The sequence below is a fragment of the Bufo gargarizans genome, chromosome 4 (genome assembly GCF_014858855.1).
Source record: "Bufo gargarizans isolate SCDJY-AF-19 chromosome 4, ASM1485885v1, whole genome shotgun sequence".
NCBI lineage: Eukaryota > Metazoa > Chordata > Amphibia > Anura > Bufonidae > Bufo > Bufo gargarizans.
The window spans coordinates 231106910-231129307 of NC_058083.1; the positions used below are offsets into that span (position 1 = coordinate 231106910).

Below are 22398 nucleotides of genomic sequence, written 5' to 3' on the forward strand. Positions count from 1 at the left end.
TGGCACCAGCCATTGAGACATAAGTAGCACTCTGTCTTCTTTTTTAGGCGCAGACAAACATTTTAGAGCCATACATGACTTAAAAGGGTTGTCCCATCTGAATATTTATGGCTTATTGATAGGATATGCCACAAATGTCAGATAGGCAGAGATCCCAACTCTAGGACCTGCTAATACCTACAAAACGGAGCTCCCAAAGTGAAGGGCGAAAAACCATGCATGTGCGGCCACGTTCCATTCACCGCTAAAGAGTTCCGAAAACACCTGAGCTCAGGGACAGCTATATGGAGCAGTCCCATAGTGGTGAATTGGGGGGGGGGTTTGTTGTGCTTGTGTGGCCTACTTTCCATTCAGAAGACTGATAGCAGTGAATGGAAAGGATGCCACACATGCTCAGTGTACTCTCCTTCAATTTGGGGGCTCTATTCTGGATAAAGAAGTGAGTCCCACACACCTATCTGACATTTGTGGCATCTCCTAGGTATAGGCCATAAAAGTTGAAATGGGACAGCCCCGTTAAAAAAGCATTTCAGTCAAATTAAAAATAATATATATATACAGACGTGGACAAAATTGTTGGTACCCTTTGGTCAATGAAAGAAAAAGTCACAATGGTCACAGAAATAACTTTAATCTGACAAAAGTAATAATAAATTAAAATTCTATAAATGTTAACCAATGAAAGTCAGACATTGTTTTTCAACCATGCTTCAACAGAATTATGTAAAAAAATAAACTCATGAAACAGGCATGGACAAAAATGATGGTACCCCTAACTTAATATTTTGTTGCGCAACCTTTTGAGGCAATCACTGCAATCAAACGCTTCCTGTAACTGTCAATGAGACATCTGCACCTCTCAGCAGGTATTTTGGCCCACTCCTCATGAGCAAACTGCTCCAGTTGTGTCCGGTTTGAAGGGTGCCTTTTCCAGACTGCATGTTTCAGCTCCTTCCAAAGATGCTCAATAGGATTGAGGTCAGGGCTCATAGAAGGCCACTTTAGAATAGTCCAATTTTTTCCTCTTAGCCATTCTTGGGTGTTTTTAGCGGTGTGTTTTGGGTCATTGTCCTGTTGCAAGACCCATGACCTGCGACTGAGACCAAGCTTTCTGACACTGGCTAGTACATTTCTCTCTAGAATTCCTTGATAGTCTTGAGATTTCATTGTACCCTGCACAGATTCAAGACACCCTGTGCCAGACGCAGCAAAGCAGCCCCAGAACATAACAGAGCCTCCTCCATGTTTCACAGTAGGGACAGTGTTCTTTTCTTGATATGCTTCATTTTTTCGTCTGTGAACATACAGCTGATGTGCCTTGGCAAAAACTTCGATTTTTGTCTCATCTGTCCACAGGACATTCTCCCAGAAGCTTTGTGGCTTGTCAACATGTAGTTTGGCATATTCCAGTCTTGCTTTTTTATGATTCGTTTTCAACAATGGTGTCCTCCTTGGTCGTCTCCCATGTAGTCCACTTTGGCTCAAACAACGACGGATGGTGCGATCTGACACTGATGTTCCTTGAGCATGAAGTTCACCTTGAATCTCTTTAGAAGTCTTTCTAGGCTCTTTTGTTACCATTCGGATTATCCGTCTCTTAGATTTGTCATCAATTTTCCTCCTGCGGCCACGTCCAGGGAGGTTGGCTACAGTCCCATGGATCTTAAACTTATGAATAATATGTGCAACTGTACTCACAGGAACATCTAGTTGCTTGGAGATGGTCTTATAGCCTTTACCTTTAACATGCTTGTCTATAATTTTCTTTCTGATCTCTTGAGACAGCTCTTTCCTTTGCTTCCTCTGGTCCATGTCGAGTGTGGTACACACCATATCACCAAACAACACAGTGATTACCTGGAGCCATATATATAGGCCCAATGGCTGATTACAAGGTTGTAGACACCTGTGATGCTAATTAGTGGACACACCTTGAATTAACATGTCCCTTTGGTCACATTATGTTCTGTGTTTTCTAGGGGTACCATCATTTTTGTCCATGCCTGTTTCATGAGTTTATTTTTTTACATAATTCTGTTGAAGCATGGTTGAAAAACAATGTCTGACTTTCATTGGTTAACATTTATAGAATTTTAATTTATTATTACTTTTGTCAGATTAAAGTTATTTCTGTGACCATTGTGACTTTTTCTTTCATTGACCAAAGGGTACCAACAATTTTGTCCACGTCTGTATATATATATATATATATATATATATATACACAACTTATACCCATCTCACCAAGCCCTCACTGTTGCCATTTCGATGTTGCCTAGGTCTCTGCTGCTTCCACTTTTTGTTCCTGTCCAGATACAGCAGGAAAGGGCTGTCAACTAAAGTGTCAGCGGGGATCTGTGCATCACTGGAACAGCAACTGTGGGGGATCAGTGGGTATAAGCACTCCATTTGTATCCCACTGGAACCCTTTTTGATTTGGCTGGAATACCCATTAGGTTGTCACCTTCTTGCTGGGTGGAGACTAAGGGTACTTTCACACTTGGGTTTTTCTTTTTCGGCATAGAGTTCCGTCCTAGGGGCTCTATACCAGAAAATAACTATTCAGTTTTATCCTAATGCATTCTGAATGGAGAGCAATCAGTTCAGGATGCATCAGGATGTCTTCAGTTCAGTCTTTTTGACTGATCAGGCAAAAGATAAAACCGCAGCGTGCTACGGTTTTATCTCCGGCTAAATAAACTGAAGACTTGCCTGAATGGTGGATCCAGCTTTTTCTTTCATAGGAATGTATTAGTGCCGGATCCTGCATTCAAAATACCGGAATGCCGATCCGTCCTCCCGGTCTGCGCATGCGCAGACCGGTAAATATGTGGGGGAAAAAAATCTAAACGGGTCCATCTGTCCGTATGACAAATGAACCCGTTCTTGCGATGCATTTGTAAGACGGATCAAGATCCTGATCAGTCTTAAAATGCAATCAGTTGGCATACGTTTTGCCGGATGGAACTGCCTGCCGGATTCCTCTGCCGCAAGTGTGAAAGTAGCCTAAGGTGCTAGACAATCTGTGCCTCAATGCTGCTGGGATGTAAATCCAGTACTTTATGTGAATCTAATAGCAATTTCCTCATCCTCAACTTTTTATTTATTTTATCTTTATATTTCTTTATAATTGCCATAACAATAAAAAATTAAAAAATCTTCTGAGCAACATCTGATATGTTATACCTAGTGCAAGGCCTAAGGGGGAGATGCATGACACACAGATTTTGGCTTAAACTCCAGGCAAATTTTCAGAATACGGAAAATGGACCCAGTAGGGCCTTGTAACATACCGGGGCACTTTTCTCTTTAAAGTGGTTATCCAGTAATGGATAAAGATGACCTATCCTTAGAACAGGTCATCATTATCAGATCAGCAGGGGTTAAAATCCCAGCACCATTGTGGATCCGCTGTTACACGGAGTCGCCGCGCTTAGTAGATCTCTGGTGAGCGCAACTAGCTCCCGACATCTCTCACAAGCACAGCGCTGTACATAGTATAGTGCCTGTACTTGGTATTGCAGCTCAGCCCTATTCACTTCTATGGGACCGAGTTGCAACTAGGCCATGTGACCGATGTACAGTCACATCTTATGGCCTAGGAAGAGGCCATGGCGCCCACAGAGCGCCGGCCTCTTTAACAGCTGATAGGCTAAAATAAAGTGGTAGACGCTCTCTTATTGCTGAAGTTGGATTCACAGACCTACTTTTGAGTCCATCTTTCGCAGCTAGGAGAAACAGCACTATGTGTAAGCGACTGTTTGTCCTTTTTAGAGGTCTCAGCACTTACACATAACACATCTAAAATCTTGATATGTCACCGAGACAAATAAAAGCTTTGTACAGGTACACTTTAGAGTTGAGCGAATCAATTCGTTAATCAAACAGAGTCGCTGCGCAGCAAGAAGCTGCCCCCACTGCTCAAGAGGCACCCCTGTTCTGCTTGATAGACAGGGCCGGAAATCTTTCCCAGACCTGACAATATTGCACCTGCTCTGCTGCTCCAAGTAGCAGAAACTGTGCATGCACTGCTACACTTCCAGGTAGTGGTGCATGCACAGTTGCAGCTCTGGTGGCAGCAGCTAAGCCTGTACGCTTGGGCCTGCTACTTGGAGCAGAGGCACAGGCGCAGGATTGTCAGGGCTGGGCGAGCTGTCCAGCCCTGTCAGTCAAGTGGCAGAGGTGAGCAGTGGGAAAAGCCCCTTGCGGCACAAGAACTCTGTCTGATAAACAGGAAAATTCATTCATCTCTAGTACACCTTAAAGTGTAACAGAAGACAGAGGAGCAAAGGCTCAACATGGACCACTTTAGAGCTATTTTTCTAATAGAAATGTATGATTTCAGTAATGAACATATATTACAAAAATGGTCAGAGTCACTGCCCCTATACATTACAAAAATAAAAATAGAATGGCAGTCACACTTTAATGCACTATACGTGAAAAGGACGCCTCTTTCTCGGACATCACTCGCTGCTTTGCGTCCGGCTCAACCCACACTGTGGCGCTAGTTTACTATAAGAATTAAATCTGAAGCAAGGTTAATATTTTTTGCTTAGGATTCAGATACTCCGGTTTCACTGGTAACCGTAAATACAATTTCATTAAAACCACAACATGATGCACAATGACAAGTAGGTTCAGGTCCTCAATAAAAAGATCTGCGACTATGCACACTTTACAACTCTTAGCTCATCGGCGATAACAATAAAGTTTTATTTGGTCATGAAAGAACATGCAGGAGCCAATAGCGATGTTGCCTCACACCTGGCACACTGTCTAGACTCTACCTTGTACCATTTAGCAAGCTAGGGTTTTTTTAATTACATTTTTTAGATTCAAAAAGAATTCCTGCACATTTTCTTTAGGCATCTCATCTTAACCTGTAATATGTAGAACTTTTTTGGGTCACACATTGGAATAATTACCGACGTGTAGTTTCCATGGCAGAAACTCAAGTCTGATCATTCAATTTCTACCAGGGATCTGCATGAGCTTTAGCCCCATTATCATTCAATGGTGCTAATCCTTGCACATTTCAGCCCACTCATTTCTGGGATTTGTTTCCGCGCCATGCTGCTGGAAAACAGGGTTGCAGAGACCCTATTTACATGCATGGGATGCAGATCTGTTCCATTCTCTTTACACATAGAAGCAATTTGGCTATGTAGGAGTGGGGAGATCACGTTCCCCAATGCTGCCACCAGAGCTAGTAAAATAACCATAAACCTTCCATGAGATGAATGTCGTGCATCAAGAATTAACACAGATCCTCCAACTCTGGGTTCAGATGGATTCATGGTAGAGCTTGGAAAACATGGTTCACACTCTCAGCACCTTGATGGTAACTGACCACCAGCTATTATTCATCTATTTGTATCTTAATTAGGGTCCATTTACACGTCTGCAAGTGTTTTGCGGTCGGCAAATTGCAGATTCGCAAAACACGGACACCGGCGGACTGCACATGCCAGGCACTTTAATAGAAATGCCTTTTCTTGTCCATGTCTGCGGACAAGAATAGGACATGTTCTATTTATTTTTTTTATTTATTTTTTGCGGAATGGAAGTGCGGATGCGGACAGCACACTGTGTGCTGTCCGCATCTTTTCCGGTCCCATTGGAAATGAATGGGTCAGCACCCGTTCCTCAAAATTGCAGAACGGATGCGGACGTGTGAATGGACCCTTAAACTAATATAATCTACACAGTAGAACGCATAAGAACATATGACCTGGCCACTCATGTGACAGTCCTGTCCATGACATGGACAGTGAGGTCACACACGTGTGAGATCACAAACTAAGATTATGGAATGTGATGTTAAAAAGCCTGCTTCAGAATTGGCAGCCTCCTTGGAGTACACATACTAGATCTGTTACAGAAATTTCTGCAACTGAAAATTAGTTCCATGTATCTGAATGGGCTTGTTTCTGTATTATGTCTGCACCTTGTCTCATTCAGATGTGACTGTACCTTAAAAATCTGGATACATTTTTAAATACTTAGTCTACAACACAGCACATAGGAGAATCTGTTATAGGCGCACTAACTTTTCGAAAGATATATTACAAGTTTTCTTATATACACCTGTGCTTTGCTTTATGCAAAGCTTTTTGAAACAACAGTGACCATTTAACTTAAAAGGTCGCCAACTTTTCAAAAAAAACGTAGAAATAGTTTATAAAAATATGTAAAAATAAGTTTAGATTGGTGGAGGTCTGATCCCTAAGACGCCCACCGATATCTAGAACAAGGGGAGAGACGCGCACCAATACCATGCTCTCTCATCACTGCAGAGGACTAAATCATGACGGTCCCTGGACTTCTATTGAGCCCATATGCTTCCCTCCCCTCGTTTAAAGGATCGGTGGGAGTCTCAGCGTTCAGACCCGCACCAATCTAAACTTTTGATATGTCTCTAAACATTTTTTTAAATGATAGCAATCCATTAAGATAAATGGTCACTGTCATTTAACAAAAACTTTGCATGAACCAATAGCACAAGGTGACTATAAGAACCTTTGTAATACATCTTATCAGCGAAAAATGCTCCTCCCAAAACTAACATTTTCTGCTAAGTCTGTCTTGATGACCTGCTGTCAGCTCCTTGCAGCATCAGATTATAGAATCCAGTAGAAGTCTATGGAGAGAGGAGGAGTGAGGAGCAGGGAGTTGTAGCAAGAGACACACAATGTTATTTAAGGAAGAATGAGCTGCTGAGACGGAAAAAAAATGCATTTTCTTGGATAAGATATATTACATTTCTTATATTTGCGATTAAAACTAGCAATTTCTATTCTATCCACACAAAAAAGTCCCAGCCCCTACACATGCAGACCACATATGCACCGTATTTGAGGCCATCATACCAGTGGACATACACTGACATTCCTCAATGCTTATAAAGTGCAATGCATGTTCCCCCCCGGAATCTGCTTTAAATAAAAGTGCTCTCATTTGTAAAGCCTGTTCTTAGTGTAATTGCAAGTTACTTTATAGTTCTAAACACATGCTTTGGATGTTCATGACTCATTAACTGAACAGGAAATCGGAAACTTTAATTACAAATTAACTTTTATTATAGACTCAGCATAATACCACATGTAACAACCATAAAACCACTGTCTTTTATACTCGTTCCAGGAATGCAGTCACCAGTTGAGTATAAGCGTGTACAACAAAAACACTGGTTCTGTTTTCTCTTTTGATTATTCGTTAACACCAAAGCTCTACATGCAAACTTGTTATCTCAGCAAAACACAAAAAAGTCTAGCTGAGGCAAAGAGGGTATTTTGATATAAATATGTTTAGTTTCACTACTGCAAAAAAATGAATAAAGCCAGAGATCCCATTCTGTGCCGTGCAGGATTGAGTTGGCTTAAAATAACTTCCTTTTCAGTTTTCATTATTTTGTCTCTTATGTCTGTTGCCAAAATAAGCGATTTCTACGTGAAAAAATAGTGATAGAGACACCAGTTAGTTTTTACTCCCTGCACACCTCTGTGCAGTGACACCCTAACCTCCGCCGCAGACGGTATGATTAAATATCCAAACAATTATCATTACGTCAATGTTCCTGAAATGTCTCGATTCTGATTGAAGGTAATTTGCTCCATCAGCCGAAACAGTGTTCATGCTTCAAATTTTTCCTTGGCTGATCACATATTATGATTTAAATTTTGACTGCGTTTTTCACAGAATTTACATTAGTATTTTTAACTAATTTTTTGGTAAAAAAAACACTGCGGACAGATGTTACTTTAAAGGAGTATTCCGGTTGTTAGGATAGGGAATAACTATTAGATCTGTGGGGGCTACCATTGGGAGCCCCATCGATGAGAATGGGTACCCCACGTACTAATTGGAGCCGCCACAAATGAATGGAATGGCAGGTCAAGCATGCACGTTGCTGATCCATTCATTTTCAGCAAACGGCCTTGTCCAGAACTCCAGCAGACATGAATGGATTGGCAACATGCATGCGCAATATGCTGAGCTGTTTATTTTAGGGGTCTCCAAGGGGTACAGGGTACCCATTTCAGTGATTGGTGGGGCTCCCAGTGGTAGGACAGGGGATCATTTTTTTGGGATAGGGAATACTTAAAAAAAAAAAAAAAGAAAATCCTTTCAAAGGGCATCTGTGCTAGTCAAATGTTAATATGTGCTTACATTGCTGAGAAAATTTAGATGACCCTAGAGATGTTTTCACTGCCTGGCCCCTCAATCAAAGTGCTGAGGGCGCGGCAGATGCAGAGGGAGCAGAGCCTCTAGGTGTAACAGCAACGCCCCCATTGCTCCTAGAGGATCATTATTATATATCAAAAAATAATTTTTCTCAGCAATGTGGGCACATATGAACATGAGACCATCACGAATGCCTTCAGCTGCCAAGCGCACATGTAACAGGTCAGTCAGTTTCATAGGTACAAATCTGCTGACAGATGCCCTTTAGGTCTGTAGCATATTACTGAAAACACCGTGGGCAGAGATAGATATATATATATATATATATATATATAAAAAAAAAAGGTTTATTTTTAGCTAGAGTATTGTGTCTGGGCCAATTGTAATTTGCGTCAAATTTATTTTTTGGATTGGTAAAAGGGTTTTCAGAGACTTCTCTACTGATTACCTACTGGATAGGTCATTTGTATCTGATCAGTGGGAGTCTGACACCTGGGACCCCCGCTGATCATCAGTTTGAGAAGACATCAGTGCTTGCAAAAGTGCCTCAGCCTTCTCACAGCTTTCTCTATGCCATGTGACGTCATGTTCATTGGTCACATGGTCTAGGCGCAGCTCAGCCTCATTGTTGTGAATGAAGCTCAGCTGTGATACAAAAGACAGCTGCTACCAAATGGACAGCACTGTGCTTGGTGAGCAGAGAGAAGGTTGTGGCGGGACTGCGAGCACCAGTGCCTTGTCAAACAGCTGATCGGCAGGGTGTCGGACCCCCACCAATCAGATAATAATAACAAAATGCTGTCAGTGTAATACAATAGATTCCAGGAGTCTCAGGGTCACATTGCATTATAAATCATTATAATGCTGTGCGATCCTCTCAGAGGAGTGGGGGTCAGAATGAGACCTCACAAAGACACACGCTGCGCGTTTTTTCGCATTGAACTAGCTATTGTGTGTCTGGCCTAAAGGCTCATGATTCTTATGCTAGGGTTCTGCATCGACAGAGCTGTCCACGATTTGAAGTAAAATAGCTTCCTGACCGCATGGCAATTATGTTTCCCTGGGGGAAAAGTTGCAAGGTAGCATGAACCTTCAGAAAAAACGGCAGATTTATTCTTTTACAATTTTTACAAATTTGCTTGCAGTTCCATGTTCCATAGGGAAAAGCTAAGGTCTAAATTTCCCTGTCACTGCCTGGCAACTAGCCAGTTTAAAAGTCTGTAGTTGCTAAGAAGCATTTCCTTAGCAACAAAACGGTTAAATTGGTTTGGCAGGATGCAGTGATGACCGCAGAGAAGGGGTCAGCAGCGTGATAGTAAAAGGGTCATGTCACTAGTGAGGCCGAGGTACATCATTTCTTTATTTTCGTGGCTAGGAGTTCAGAATACATGGATGTATACATGGATAAGAAAATAAACCATAATGCCGCACACACTCTGTCGTCATTGTGAACATTGTATACGTTCCCTGCATACTGGACATATAGTATGTATTTGTGTCTACTGCATTAGTAGAGTACTTCAGTTATTAGTATTAAATTCTTCAGCATAAATTTCATGCACAAAACCAATGGAGAACGCTGCTTAGCATCTGTCTAAAAAATGCTGCATTAATAAACATGAAGAACACTTTTACCTCCCACTCTCAAAGACAGAATAAAACAAAGACCAGCTGTATTCATCAATGGATCCTTGTTCTAAGCATAAAGGCTAATTACATTTTATTTTGAGCCTACACATGGAAAACTTTACAGTTGCCATAAGTGGCTTTCTGATATTCCATCCGACACACTGGCAATACTGCACGGGGAGGGAAAGTAAAAACGCTGGATATGTAACACTTTCCAAGCCATGTACCTGCTTCACTTTTAAACCCCTCTTCAAAGGTTGGTGGAATTTTATCACTGGCTTTTCAAATAGATACGCAGCTTGGAAAATTTGCGTACAACTTTTATAATGGATCTGTCGACGGTGACATTTTTCCTTTTTTCATCAGGGTCCTGCTTCTTATTCAAGGCAGAAATAGTGGGATCTACAGTGCTGCTCTTGCTGTTACTGAAACTCTAAGGCTCCATTCACACGTCCGTATAATGGGTCCGCATCCGTTCCGCAAATTGCAGAAAGGGTGCGGACTAGTGATGAGCGAACTTCTGTTTTAAGTTCGGCGTCTAAAGTTCGGCTTCCGGTTAGCGGAGAATCCCGATATGGATTCCGACTTCCGTTGTGGTCCGTGGTAGCGGAATCAATAATGGCTGATTATTGATTCCGCTACCACGGACCACAACGGAAGTCGGAATCCATATCGGGATTCTCCGCTAACCGGAAGCCGAACTTTAGACGCCGAACTTAAAACAGAAGTTCGCTCATCACTAGTGCGGACCCATTCATTCTCTATGGGGACGGAATGGATGCGGAGAGCACACTATCCGCATTTCCAGAGCGCTCCCCCGATCTTCCAGTCCGCGGCTCCAGAAAAAATAGAACATGACCAATTCTTGTCTGCAATTGCGGACAAGGATAGGCAGTTCTATGGGGATGCTGGCCGAGTGTATTGCGGATCTGCAATGCACTACGGACGTCTGAATGGACCCTAAGGGCCCGTTCACATGGAATTTACCGTTAAAATTTTAACGCTAAAACCGTACCAAAGTTTGGCCAGTGGCTGTGTGGTGTCGACCTCCATTTGTTTTCATTGGGGGACATTGCTGGAGATCAGGAGCTGGCCGGTGGCTTAAAGAACAACTAAACTTTTAGTAAACTTTTTTTTTTTTATGTCCCAAATGCCTTAACAATAATTTTTTCTAATATACTTTATTAACAGATTTTGCAGTTTTACTAAATAAATTGGCACCCAAAATCCTGATTTCTACCGCACACTAAATTCAATACATTCACACATCGCTGACTTCCCAGCGGTGTACAGAGTACGGACACCTTGCACTGTAGCAATGGGGCAAGCAGCAAACAGTGTACGGGTAGGCGAGCACATTGCTGCTCCTGCCTGTGCACCCCAGGCTTAGCAAAATGCTATGCCAGGATGAGCGAAGCGGGCACAGGCAGGTGCAGCTATGTGTGCTCCTGCCTGTACACCATTCACTGCAGCCCCATTGCTATAGTGCAAGGAATCCATACTCCATACACTGCTGAGAAGTCAGCGATGTGCAAATATAGTGAACTTAGAGTGTGGGTGATTTTGGGTGTCAATTTCTTTAGTAAAAAAGGCAAAATCTGTTAATAAAGTAGATTAGAAAAATGATTATTAAGGCATTTGGGACATTTCGGAAAAAAAAAAAAAAAAGTTGAATAAAAGTTTAGTTACTCTTTAAAGCCATTACCGTGCCAAGAAAGGACTAGTCCCTTCTTGGTGCAGTGTCCGGATGGACACCACTTTGAAGCTGCTGTGGGTGTTCGCTTGTGGTTCAGCTCCATTCAATGGAACTAAGCCGCAAGCAGGTCCACCGCATGCAAAGTGAAAAACTGCAGCAGAAACCGTTGCGCCAAAGTCCACTGGGTGAACGTACTCTAATGGCAACCAACAAACTTCAATATAAATCAGCAGGCTGTATTAAGATTCATTGGGGTTCAATCAGAAACTTGTCTGACGCTAATGTGAAAACAGCCTTAGCTCTGCAAGGATATGTATAATGGGGAAAGAAACTAAAGGCATCAATGGCAGGGGTAAAAACTTAAAAGGGTTATACAGCCTAATCTTGAAATAACAAGCTCATAGTGTGATCCCATCAGCTGATTGCAGGCCCACCCCTTCTTTATGATAAATTTTGTTGGTTTTTAGTTTAGAGAATGGTGACAAAACATGTGCAACTGTAAAATAGATATAAAAAAACAAAACAATTTTCTAAAAATGTTGCGATACATTTTCTAAAAGCTAAAAACGTGATACAAATATATAATTGGAAGTAGAAACAAAACCCCCAATGTATTACTTTTATGCTTTGCCAGTTATTATTATGGCCTGCGTGACATTTCCTGTGAACGTAATGGAAGAGAGAGCCAAGCTGCTTCCCTTCCATTCCATGCGCGATATGCTTGTAAATAAAAATCTCTCTTACATTAAACTTATGTGATCTTAATAAAGGTCAATGTGGTTTTTTATGGCTCCTGGGTTAAACTGTAGATATACATTTTATTTTATATTTATATTCCCTGAGGTTACAGGATTCGCCAGAGATATTTTTCAGTGCACTGCAGATAATGAGAAAATTCAAGTGTGCATTACACCATGACCAAAAATTTTGCGAGGCTTAAGGGTAAGAAGCTAAGAAATGGTGGACGAGATGATATCAAACAAAAAAGGGGTTGATCACCTCTTATGTATTTATGTTGTTATATTAAGTGGAAAAGTAAAAGCTATCAGGACTGGACATCACTAGCGCAAAGCTTTTTACTCCTGACATCTGTAAGAGGATGTCAAAGACGCTTTATAAAATAATATGGAAAACCAATCATGTACACAGTGTAGTAGGAGTCGATACCTATAAGGTGGTCATTCATCTGGTTATTGATAAGCATTAAGTCTATGATGCTAAACCCAATGATATCTGTTCTACTGGTTGGATAATTTTTTATTTTTTTATGGAAATGGACCATTTTCTTGGCATTGTATTAATATATACAGATACAATGGAAAACATGTCAGTGGGGTGATACTTGCAATACTAAGTAGCACAGGAATAATCACATTATATTAGTAAGCATGACGTCTAAGGAAACCACATCTTGTACAGGTTTATCTCTGACTGGGCAGGAAACATCTGATGGTCGCCAAGCAAAAATGGAAAGCAGTATAATAAGCCCGGGGAATTCCACGTCTTAGTAATGGAATACCACTGGTGTTACATGGTCTTAGATTCTGGTGGTGGGGGATATCAGATTTGACAATCTTCGTATTTCTTATACAGTTGCTTATTAAGGTTTTTCTTCAAACAATGTAATGACAGGGTGCAGTCTGGTCAAACCAGTCCTTCGTATACATGGTAATAAAAATAGTCTCTTAGTTTCTCTATAGCATAGGAAATATGGCTATATACTACTATAATTAAAGTAAAAAAAGTTAAAAACTTGTTGTTAAAGCGGCACTATATGGACATATCCATTAGATGGTGGGCTGGTCCTACTAAAATCGGCAGGTTCAGACAACAATTATCTTATGTGTATGGCCAGCTTTCCCGATGTTGCTCCTTTCATACATAGCCATGCCAGGAATATTTTGTGTGTTGTGCCTCAGTAACGTCCCCCTTTGGCCATTAGTCACTGGTATCTGTTCTGTCTATATGGTTCTGTTTTTCTTCAGCAACTCCATGTTTCACAACCGTGGCGCCTCGCTGGGAAAGTCTTAAGAATTCACCATACCGATCCCCCACCATTTCTGTTCCATTGCTTTCAGATCCCCCACCAGTCTCTGCTTCCTGGTCCCTTCATACGTGCAGGAAAAGATGCTCAGCCAATCACTGGTCCCAGCGATAATCTGCCTCAGCCAATAATTGAGAGTGATCATTTCCTGCATTGAGAGAGACCAGGAAGGATCCGACCTGGAGTGATTGGAGGGGGGGGTCCTTAAGCCTATGGGGATATTTATCATCACCCCTATGCCAATTTTCTGGCGTAAAAAAACACTTTTTAACCCTATGCAAATGAGGTTTGTTTGTTGTTGACATTTGCTCTCGCCACTTTCTGGACTGCAGCGTAATACAGCATCAGCAAAATGAATGCGATTAGATAAATCTCAGGTAGATTTCTATTTTGTCCCATGTGGAAATTGACCTGCCGTGTGGATTTTGAGATACGCAGCAAGTCGATTCTTTGTGGGGTTCTTTTGTGTGGATTTCATCCTTTTCAATGCAAAGGTGAGATCTGCCGCAAAACTGCAAATCCGCACCAAAAACCGCAAGTAATACCTGTGATTTTTGGTGTGGATCTGGTGTGGAAATGCACAAAAATCTGCACGGAATTTCTGCAAGACAGTCCGCAGGTAGCCTAAGTGTAGGATGCTTATTGTGGTACTTTTAGTCCGCTGCGGGCATCCTCCACTGCATGCATTTTTGCTGGGGATCGCCATTAGCAACGGAGCACAAGTGCATGATTTGCTCCCCTGTATACACATGCACAACTGCATATGGGTTTGAGCACTTCCTGCCTGTTTAACACCATACCATTTTTTGCAGTTTGTTTGTATATGTGCCATATTCATAGATAGAAAGGCTTAGTATACACAGGCTATGAAAAATACCAAATCAATAGCACAGCATGAGTGTTGGTTTTCTTAAAAGCCTGCAAACACATCTTAAGCCTTTCAATTGGCAATCATTTATTGCTATGTGCTCAGTTAAAGCTGGGCAATAGCGGCAGTCCATTCAGACAAGTCTTATGCTGTTAGAAATATTTTAATTATAGAGCTGATTTGGGCATGACTAAATCAAAAACTTCTGTAAATCTTTACAATCAAAAAACAAAACAAAACAAAAAAAAACTATGCTGTGTCACAAATAATAATGGGCAATTGATCCATGATCTCAGCATGATGCCTTCAAGTGTGTTTCTTGAGAATAATCTGATTAAAATCGTTATTGGTCATGCTGGTAAATGTGGTTGGAAGGTCTCTAGCTGGTCCTGCTAATGCTGGGCTAATCAAAGTCAACCTTATATCCACCGCCCAGTCCTTCAGCAAGTAGATCAATCCCTGTGCTGCCAGGTTCTTCTAAAACTTAAAGTAGATTTGAAAAGAAGATTTAAGAAATAGTCTAAAAGAAAGGCTTTTTGTTGCTCATAATAACCAATCCCAACACAGCTTTCATTTTTCAAGAGCAAAATACAAAATGAAAGCTGTGCTGTGATTGGCAGCTAAGGCCGGCAAAAACTGTTTCTCTTTAAGCCTGTTTCATAAATCTCTCCCATTCTTTTTATGACACAGTAGGTACAAAAAACTCTCAAGCACTTACTTTGCTGAGGTTTCTTCATCGTATTTTGTTTTCAGATCAAATAATGCTGCCTGAGACTTTTCCAAAGCTGCAGAGGAGAGAAATATCAGATCAGAAAACAGATTTTATCATAAACCTTCAATGAAAAAGTTATGTGGTGGTATATTCTGTGCTGCAGAACAGGCTCAGATAGACTCATCCTATCACAATATTAAAGGCTTTTCCGGGAGTAAAATATTAATGACCTACAGTATACTGGAGGATAGGTCTGCACCCCCATTGATCAGCTGTTTGAAGAGGCTGCGGCGCTCTGTTGAGTGCTGTGTCCTGTTCACAGAATACTAAGCACAGCGCTGTACATTGTATAGTGGCTCTGCTTGGTATTGCAGCCCAGTCCCATTCACTTGAAAGCGACTGCACATAGGTCATGTGAACCATGTGACATCACTGGCCTAAGAAGAAGCTGCAGTGCTTAACTTAGTGCTGTGGCCTCTTCAAACAGCTGATCGATGGGGGTGATGGGTGACAACCCCCACTGATTTCACATTGATTACCTATCCTGAGAATAGATCATTCATACTTCAGTCCTGGCAAACCCCTTTAATCCTTTCGCTGGCAAGGCAGATTTTGCCGTTCTGTGCCCTCTTGATTTACCCCTCAATAGGCTGATTTAAAATCAGGGCTCGAGTCCTGCGGGCAAAAGGACCAGGAAGTGGTGAAGGCTTTGTACCCACCGCTTCCTGGTCCTCGGCTGTCTAGGGATGCGCACAGGCATGAGGTGCTCTGTGACGTCACACTGTGCGCAGCCTTCACAGCACAGCCGACAGCAGGATCATCGCGTAGGAGGAGAGGAGCGGCGGCGGCGTCCAGGAGCAGGAGAGGGTAAGTGTTATTTTTATTTTATGGGGCGGCTGATGGAGAGACCCTGACTGGGGGGCCTGGGGGCTGATGGAGAGGCTACTGGGGGCTGATGGAGAGGCATGGGGCTTTTATCTGAGGCCTGATTGGGGGTCATTCATATTGGGGTCTGAGCTGAGGTGTGATGTGAGGTCTTATTACATTGGGGATCTTATTGGGGTTGTTAGCTGAGGTCTGATTAACATTGGGGGTCTGACCCGAGGTGTAATGAAAAATATTTTTTTTTCTGGAGCAGCTTGGAGAAAAAAGGCCTCACAGTCTCCCACACTACTTCTGCCTGGGCAAGCCCGTCAGCACCCCTGAGACGAGTTACGCATGAACAGACCTATAGCGCAAATTCCAGTTTTTGTTTATGTTTTATGTTGCACTGAATTTTCTGCGAAATATACATTTATTTATTTTTTGGGCGGGAGGGGGGAGGGGGGAGGGTTGCAGTGGATCTTTTTTTCCCAGGACTTGACCCCTGTTTAAAATGATGCTTTTACATGGTTTGTGTTTGGAATGTAAATTATGTCATGCATGCACTGTATACTTGTATGCTACAAATCATTATATAGATATATATTTAGTCTCTGGGTATTTATTTACATTAGTGTTAGCATTTTCATTTATTTATTTTTTACTTTATTATGCATTTTCTTTTAGCACTTTGATCACGTGTTCTTGTTTGATCATTATATAATATATATGAAATTGAAAATGCAATAAGGAGCTCTACGTTTTGATCATAGGCACTGATTACAATAAAACATCCACAAAGACAATATTGGAGACATATCCTAATCACCAAACAATATTTATCTTCAAATGTGTTCAGTTCAAGGTCTTATGTTTCCCAGCTATTTATAAGTCTCTTTTCCTTTTCAGAGTGGAATGTGGCTCCTGTTCACAATGCAACGTTAAAGGGGCTGGTCCAAAAACAACATTTATCATCTACCCACATGAGAGGTGATTAGACCATCATTGATGACTAAAAGGAGGGGCCCAGAATCCCCTGTGTGCATGTGTGACCACCACTCCATTAATTTGAATGGGGCTTCTACAGACAGCCAAGTGCTGTAAATCGCAGGCCCCAGTGGTTGCACCCCTAGCAATCAACCATCATGCTTTGAATAGGTGATACATGTTATCTGTGGTCCAACCCTTTAAATGGGGCTAACAAGGTACAGGAAGATGGGGACCTTTATAATAGACATATGGCCTACCAATGGGTAAAAACATGTTCTTATGGATACATTTGGACAATTATACAAATGGATACGTTTGGACAATTAACTCCATAATCAATTTTCCGATTAAGCTGTGATCAAGGCGGCAGATCTTGCCTTTAAAGAAATAGTAAAATTGCCAAAATCCTAACAGATAAAATGTCTTCAATTAATCTCAAGAACGCTGAATTAATATAAAGCATCCAAACCTGTCTGCAGAACTTGAACTCTGTGTTCAGTCTCCTCCAGTTTGGAAGACATAGACATCTGAGTCTCCTGCAGTTTCCTAAAAGATAATGAACATTCAGATTTATAAGTAATTTGCTGGACACACACCGACCAATATTGGAAGATTTGATTATTCATTTCAGTGTTAAAAAAGGATTCATGAGCAAATGAGCAGATATATAGTGTAGTAAAACCAAAGACACCTAGTAATTGGGTAACCACTGTCATTCCATATCCATTATAAGCATAGGCCCGGAAAGTCATTTGTTGATTTGGCTACAAAATAGATCCAAATGTCACTGTACAATAGTTCTATGCAGTAAATATTAATCACTTCATACAAATATGAGAATCTGATTACAACACAGGCACAAAGATGTCCTTAATAGGGAAACTGTTACCAGTTTCCTGCTGTCCCAACCACAGTCATCATGAATGAGTGATAAGCGCTCTCTTTATAAGCCCTAATGCACATGACTAGGGATGAGCGAATCGACTTCGGATGAAACAGCTCCGTACAATATTTGATGAGCCAAAGTTATTCCTTCGCGAAGTCTCGCGAGACTTTGCATAATAACTTCATAAAATTGATTTCTACTGTAAGTAACCATTTCCCAAACTCGCGAGACTTCGCCAAGTAATAACTTCGGCTCATCGGAGCCAATACATTCTAATACTGTACAGAGCGCTCGCTCCGTACAGTATTGAAACAAAGGTTTATGCAAATCGACTTCAGACTTCGAAGACGTTTCGCTCATCCCTACACATGACCATAGTTTAGATCCGCATCTGATCTGCATTTTTTTGCGGATCGGATGCGTACCCATTTATTTCAATGAAGCCTCAAAAGAGGCGGACAAAGACATTTCTAGTGGGGTCTGGGAAAAAAAATGGTGGCATGCACACGGCGGGGATCCGTGTTCTGCAGATTTGCCATTTGCGGACTGCAAAACAGATATGGTCATGTGCATGAAGCCTAAAGAACAAAGTTTTGAAAAGAGCCAGGACAGAAAGAAATGTCCGCTGGGTAGCATTCCTCTGGCTTCTCCTCGGCCAGCTTGATTGACAGGTCTCTTCCAATACATACACAGAGAGAAATATCTGTGGTTCGGGCACCATGAAAGCTGATGCAGGTTCCCTTTAATTCAAATATCTGCTCTCAAAGCAGCAAAGTGATGGCCAATTACAGGAATTTCTCAGCAGGTGTTCACACTAAGGTACAGCATAGAGACTATGAACAATAACAGCCAAGAAAGCCTGCATAATAAAAGAAATTAATGAGAGAAAAAGCCTACACAAGCTTGATTTATCATTTTGAATAATATGCATTGTCATCTGTGCACAGTGGAAAAGAACATGCGGAATCCAATAAGGTAACTCAGCTGAAAACTTTCACATTCAGCTGTTTCCTGTGTCTGTCATGTCAGGGTGCGGCCACACGTTCAGGTTTTCTTAAACCGTTTTGAAGCCAAAACCAGGAATGGACAGAAAAAAGGGGATAAGTCGTATCTGTCCTTAATACCTTCTCTCCTGTTATGATCCAGACCTGATTTTGTTCTTCACAAACTGCATTGTGGCAGCACCCTCACTCCTACAGAAGTCCAGAAGAGAATTGCCTGGTGGCGGGTGGTCACCGGTAGTCATTTTCTCCTATAAAACGCATGGCACAGCATTGTAAATGCTTACTTGATTCCTTAAAGAGAACCTGTCACTTTTACCCCCCATAATGGGGTATACAGATCCTCTAGACCAGGGATGAAAAACCTTTTTGGGCCTAGGGTCAGATTAAACCACTCCCAAGGGCGACAATATAACTTAAAGGGCTCATCTACACTACGGTATTTATATCATTTTTTTGTAATGACAGTCAATAGTTGGATAGTCAAGTGTGATTTTTGTGCGAATGTTGCATCGCAATGGGACACCATTGACCATCATTACAAAAAATACTGTTGGGTTGTCGAACCCTCGAGGCATATCATGGTTCCGCTTGCAGAACTCCCACCCATAGGGAGCATTAGGGTTCCCTTGTCCCCCTAGTCAGCACTTTAGAGAAGAAGAGACCATGCATGCACGTGGCGCTCTCCATGGAGGATTATGGGTGCTGTGGTAAGAGCCTAGCATTTCACAACTCCTATATACTACAATACAATGGAGAGAGGCACATGCATCAATGGCCTCCTCTAATTAATATGCTCTTTTCTGACGTGGAGTGCATGCGTCTGATGGAGGCAGACAAGGAGCATATGCTCCTGATACACGGGGGCCCCAGACATGGCTATGATTAGTACATGGTAACCCCTGCACCAGGGCTGTGTGCCACAGCTTTTTTTCTGCATACTCTTTGCACTCACAACAATCTCTCTGACATGGAAACTACATTTCAGCAGCCATACATAGATTTCCGCGCACAGACCATTGAGGGCCAAACAAAATGGCACTGTTCTAAGCCAATGCTACTGAAACTTCGCATAGTACCCTTTATTCAAACAAATTATATAAAACTACCCCCAACCTAATGACTGTGCATTGTACCTACTAAAAGCATGATGCGCACAGATGGCACAGAGAACCCAGGATCTAGGCTATACTGTAGAATCCATCCGCCCATTGACTTAGCAGGTTAGATCACATTTCAGTGTCACTATTATTTCTGTACTATCTTTTACTATGGGATCTATGTTGGGTTCTTTGGAACTAGGGGGGGGGGGGGTCTTGTGGCTGTGACTTGTTAAACCTTCATACAAATAGATGATACTGTGAGCATACAATAAAAAAAAAAGAATTGTCACAATCTGATCAGATCAGACGTCTCTTTCCAACTGTACGTTTGGGTCAAAATACACCAGGCGTAGACAGCAGCAATGGAGTTGAAGTTGACAGGGACTTTAATGATTCTTATCAAAATATGGAACCGATACGATGCAGACGGACAATCCGCAAGGTACTACAGTAGCAGCAAAAGTTGATAAGATTTAAAAACTAATGTTTTCCATACACCGTGGAAAAAAATCTATGTGGAAATTGGCTTGCTGTGCAAATCTGAAATTCTCAATTTTTCCTGCGGATTTTTACTGCAATGTGATGCATATGGTGAGATCTGCTGCAAAATCTGAGTGCGAACCATATTTGTGCCATGGGTGTGCAACACGATCTGTCAAAACCCGGTAACGGAGCTCCTCTTATAAAAGAGAAACTCTATACAAGCTTCCAGCATTGCTTCAGAACTCCGTTACATGCATTGCATAAAATATTGGTCTGCAAAATGCAAAAAAAAAAAAAAAGAAAGGTCCAGCAGTGGCTGCCAATATCTGTACACACATACATGGCCGGCACTGTACATTAGCCATGCTAATACTTCCACTCACCTCTCCTTCTCAGCAAAGTCATTTTGTAACTTTTGTTCTTTCTCCAGAGCCAGGTTTTCCGCCTGGTTCTTCAGGGTCTGTTCATATTCCCGGATTTTCTCTCTAAGTGCTTTTATTGTAACCTCTGTAGAAAAACAATTGGGAGAAAATGTGTTTACATAGCTCTGTGTGGTTATATAATACAAGGCTTTCTTCACCCTGTAGGATCAGTGTGTTTTAAACTCCATCTCCTCAACTCTGACACAAAATCAATAGATATGAGTCCCTTTGGAGACCTTTTACTCCCTAAATGTTAAATTGAACTTTAAACGTTTCAGTTGAGAAGGATCAATGGATTTTGCTGGGAAACAGAGCCGGGGTTTCTGCAACATGCCTGAAAAGGGAAAAAAATCAATGCTAAAACATAATATCACCTTATTGAACAGTTTCAAATTATCTCTCTGTTGAGCTGGGATTAATAAAGTCTCTGTGTGGGTTAAAGCATGAATTAACATGTGGAACCGTTTATTCATTTTTCTGCGCACATTAGGACATTAATTTCCCATAGCCTCCACGCGTATGATGAATGCTCCGCATGCCTCTCTGCTTCTGCTCGAGCCATTTGCATATTTCTCAGATTGCATTGTGATGTAAATCAATTAAATTCATCTTAAAGCCTGTAGACATGTACAATTAAAGAGCCACACAAGAGGAAATCCAAACTGTTACCTCAGCGCAAACCTGACCTGCTTCGCTCTACTACTCCTGTGATGAGCTGTTGACTTGTTACTCTCCTGAGTTAATCCATTCATTCAGGTGAATTTAAAGAGAATAAAGCGCTGAACGAATCACTTAGGATTTATTTTTATTTTTTTATAAAGATTAATTTCAGAATAGATAAATAAAGTGGGGGGGGGGGGGCTGTGGGTTGGGTGGTGCCTATTGGCCACTAAATTTCTGCAACTTGCGATCTCATTCTATTTGGGCACACTCAGAACCCAGGCTGATGAGATCATAAAAAAGGAATACTACAAAATCAATGCATTGACTTGCAAATAAAAGAGTGTTTCTTATGTTGCTTTTTAAAAAACTTTAAGAAATATCCCAACATCCTATCATATAGAAAAGAGGAGAAAGTAGCCATGTGGGGTTAAGGGAGCAGGCAGTGCACTAATCATGACACATGGCCACAAAATATCCCTCTTCCAGCATATTATACCCTAGCACGCCATGTTCTAAACTTTAGAACTAAAGGATTCACTTAATATGACAGTAACCATTTCATGGTGGGCAGTGTAGTTCACCAGTCCAACACCAGCAGGGCAGCATCGGGGTTAGAGGACGCCCCCTGGTGCAATCTGCCAACAGAGTAATGGGTAGCTGGACTGGCCAAAATACCTGCAGTTGGAGAAAGCGAGATTTTAGGAATGCTCCAGAGGTAAGTGGAGCTGGGGGTGGATGGCAACAATTTATTTCCATTTCCCAATGGTAGCAATCATGAATGCTGATGTAGGAGTTCTTCTAGTTAGCAGTACAAGAAGATCAGGCATCTGAGCGCCAACCAATGAGTAACGAA

General features: G+C 41.6%; 1 protein-coding gene across 1 annotated transcript in view; it reads right to left on the bottom strand.

Moving 5' to 3' along the window:
* The window catches only part of CUX1 (cut like homeobox 1), a 182349-nt gene that overhangs the window by 110245 nt on the left and 49706 nt on the right, over window positions 1-22398 (bottom strand). Inside the window, exons 5-7 of the mRNA XM_044291108.1 lie at window positions 20844-20967; window positions 17457-17533; window positions 15143-15209 (exon numbers count right to left, since the gene is read on the bottom strand). Of these exons, the coding sequence (XP_044147043.1) occupies window positions 15143-15209; window positions 17457-17533; window positions 20844-20967 (268 nt within the window). The remainder of the gene's footprint in view (window positions 1-15142; window positions 15210-17456; window positions 17534-20843; window positions 20968-22398) is intronic.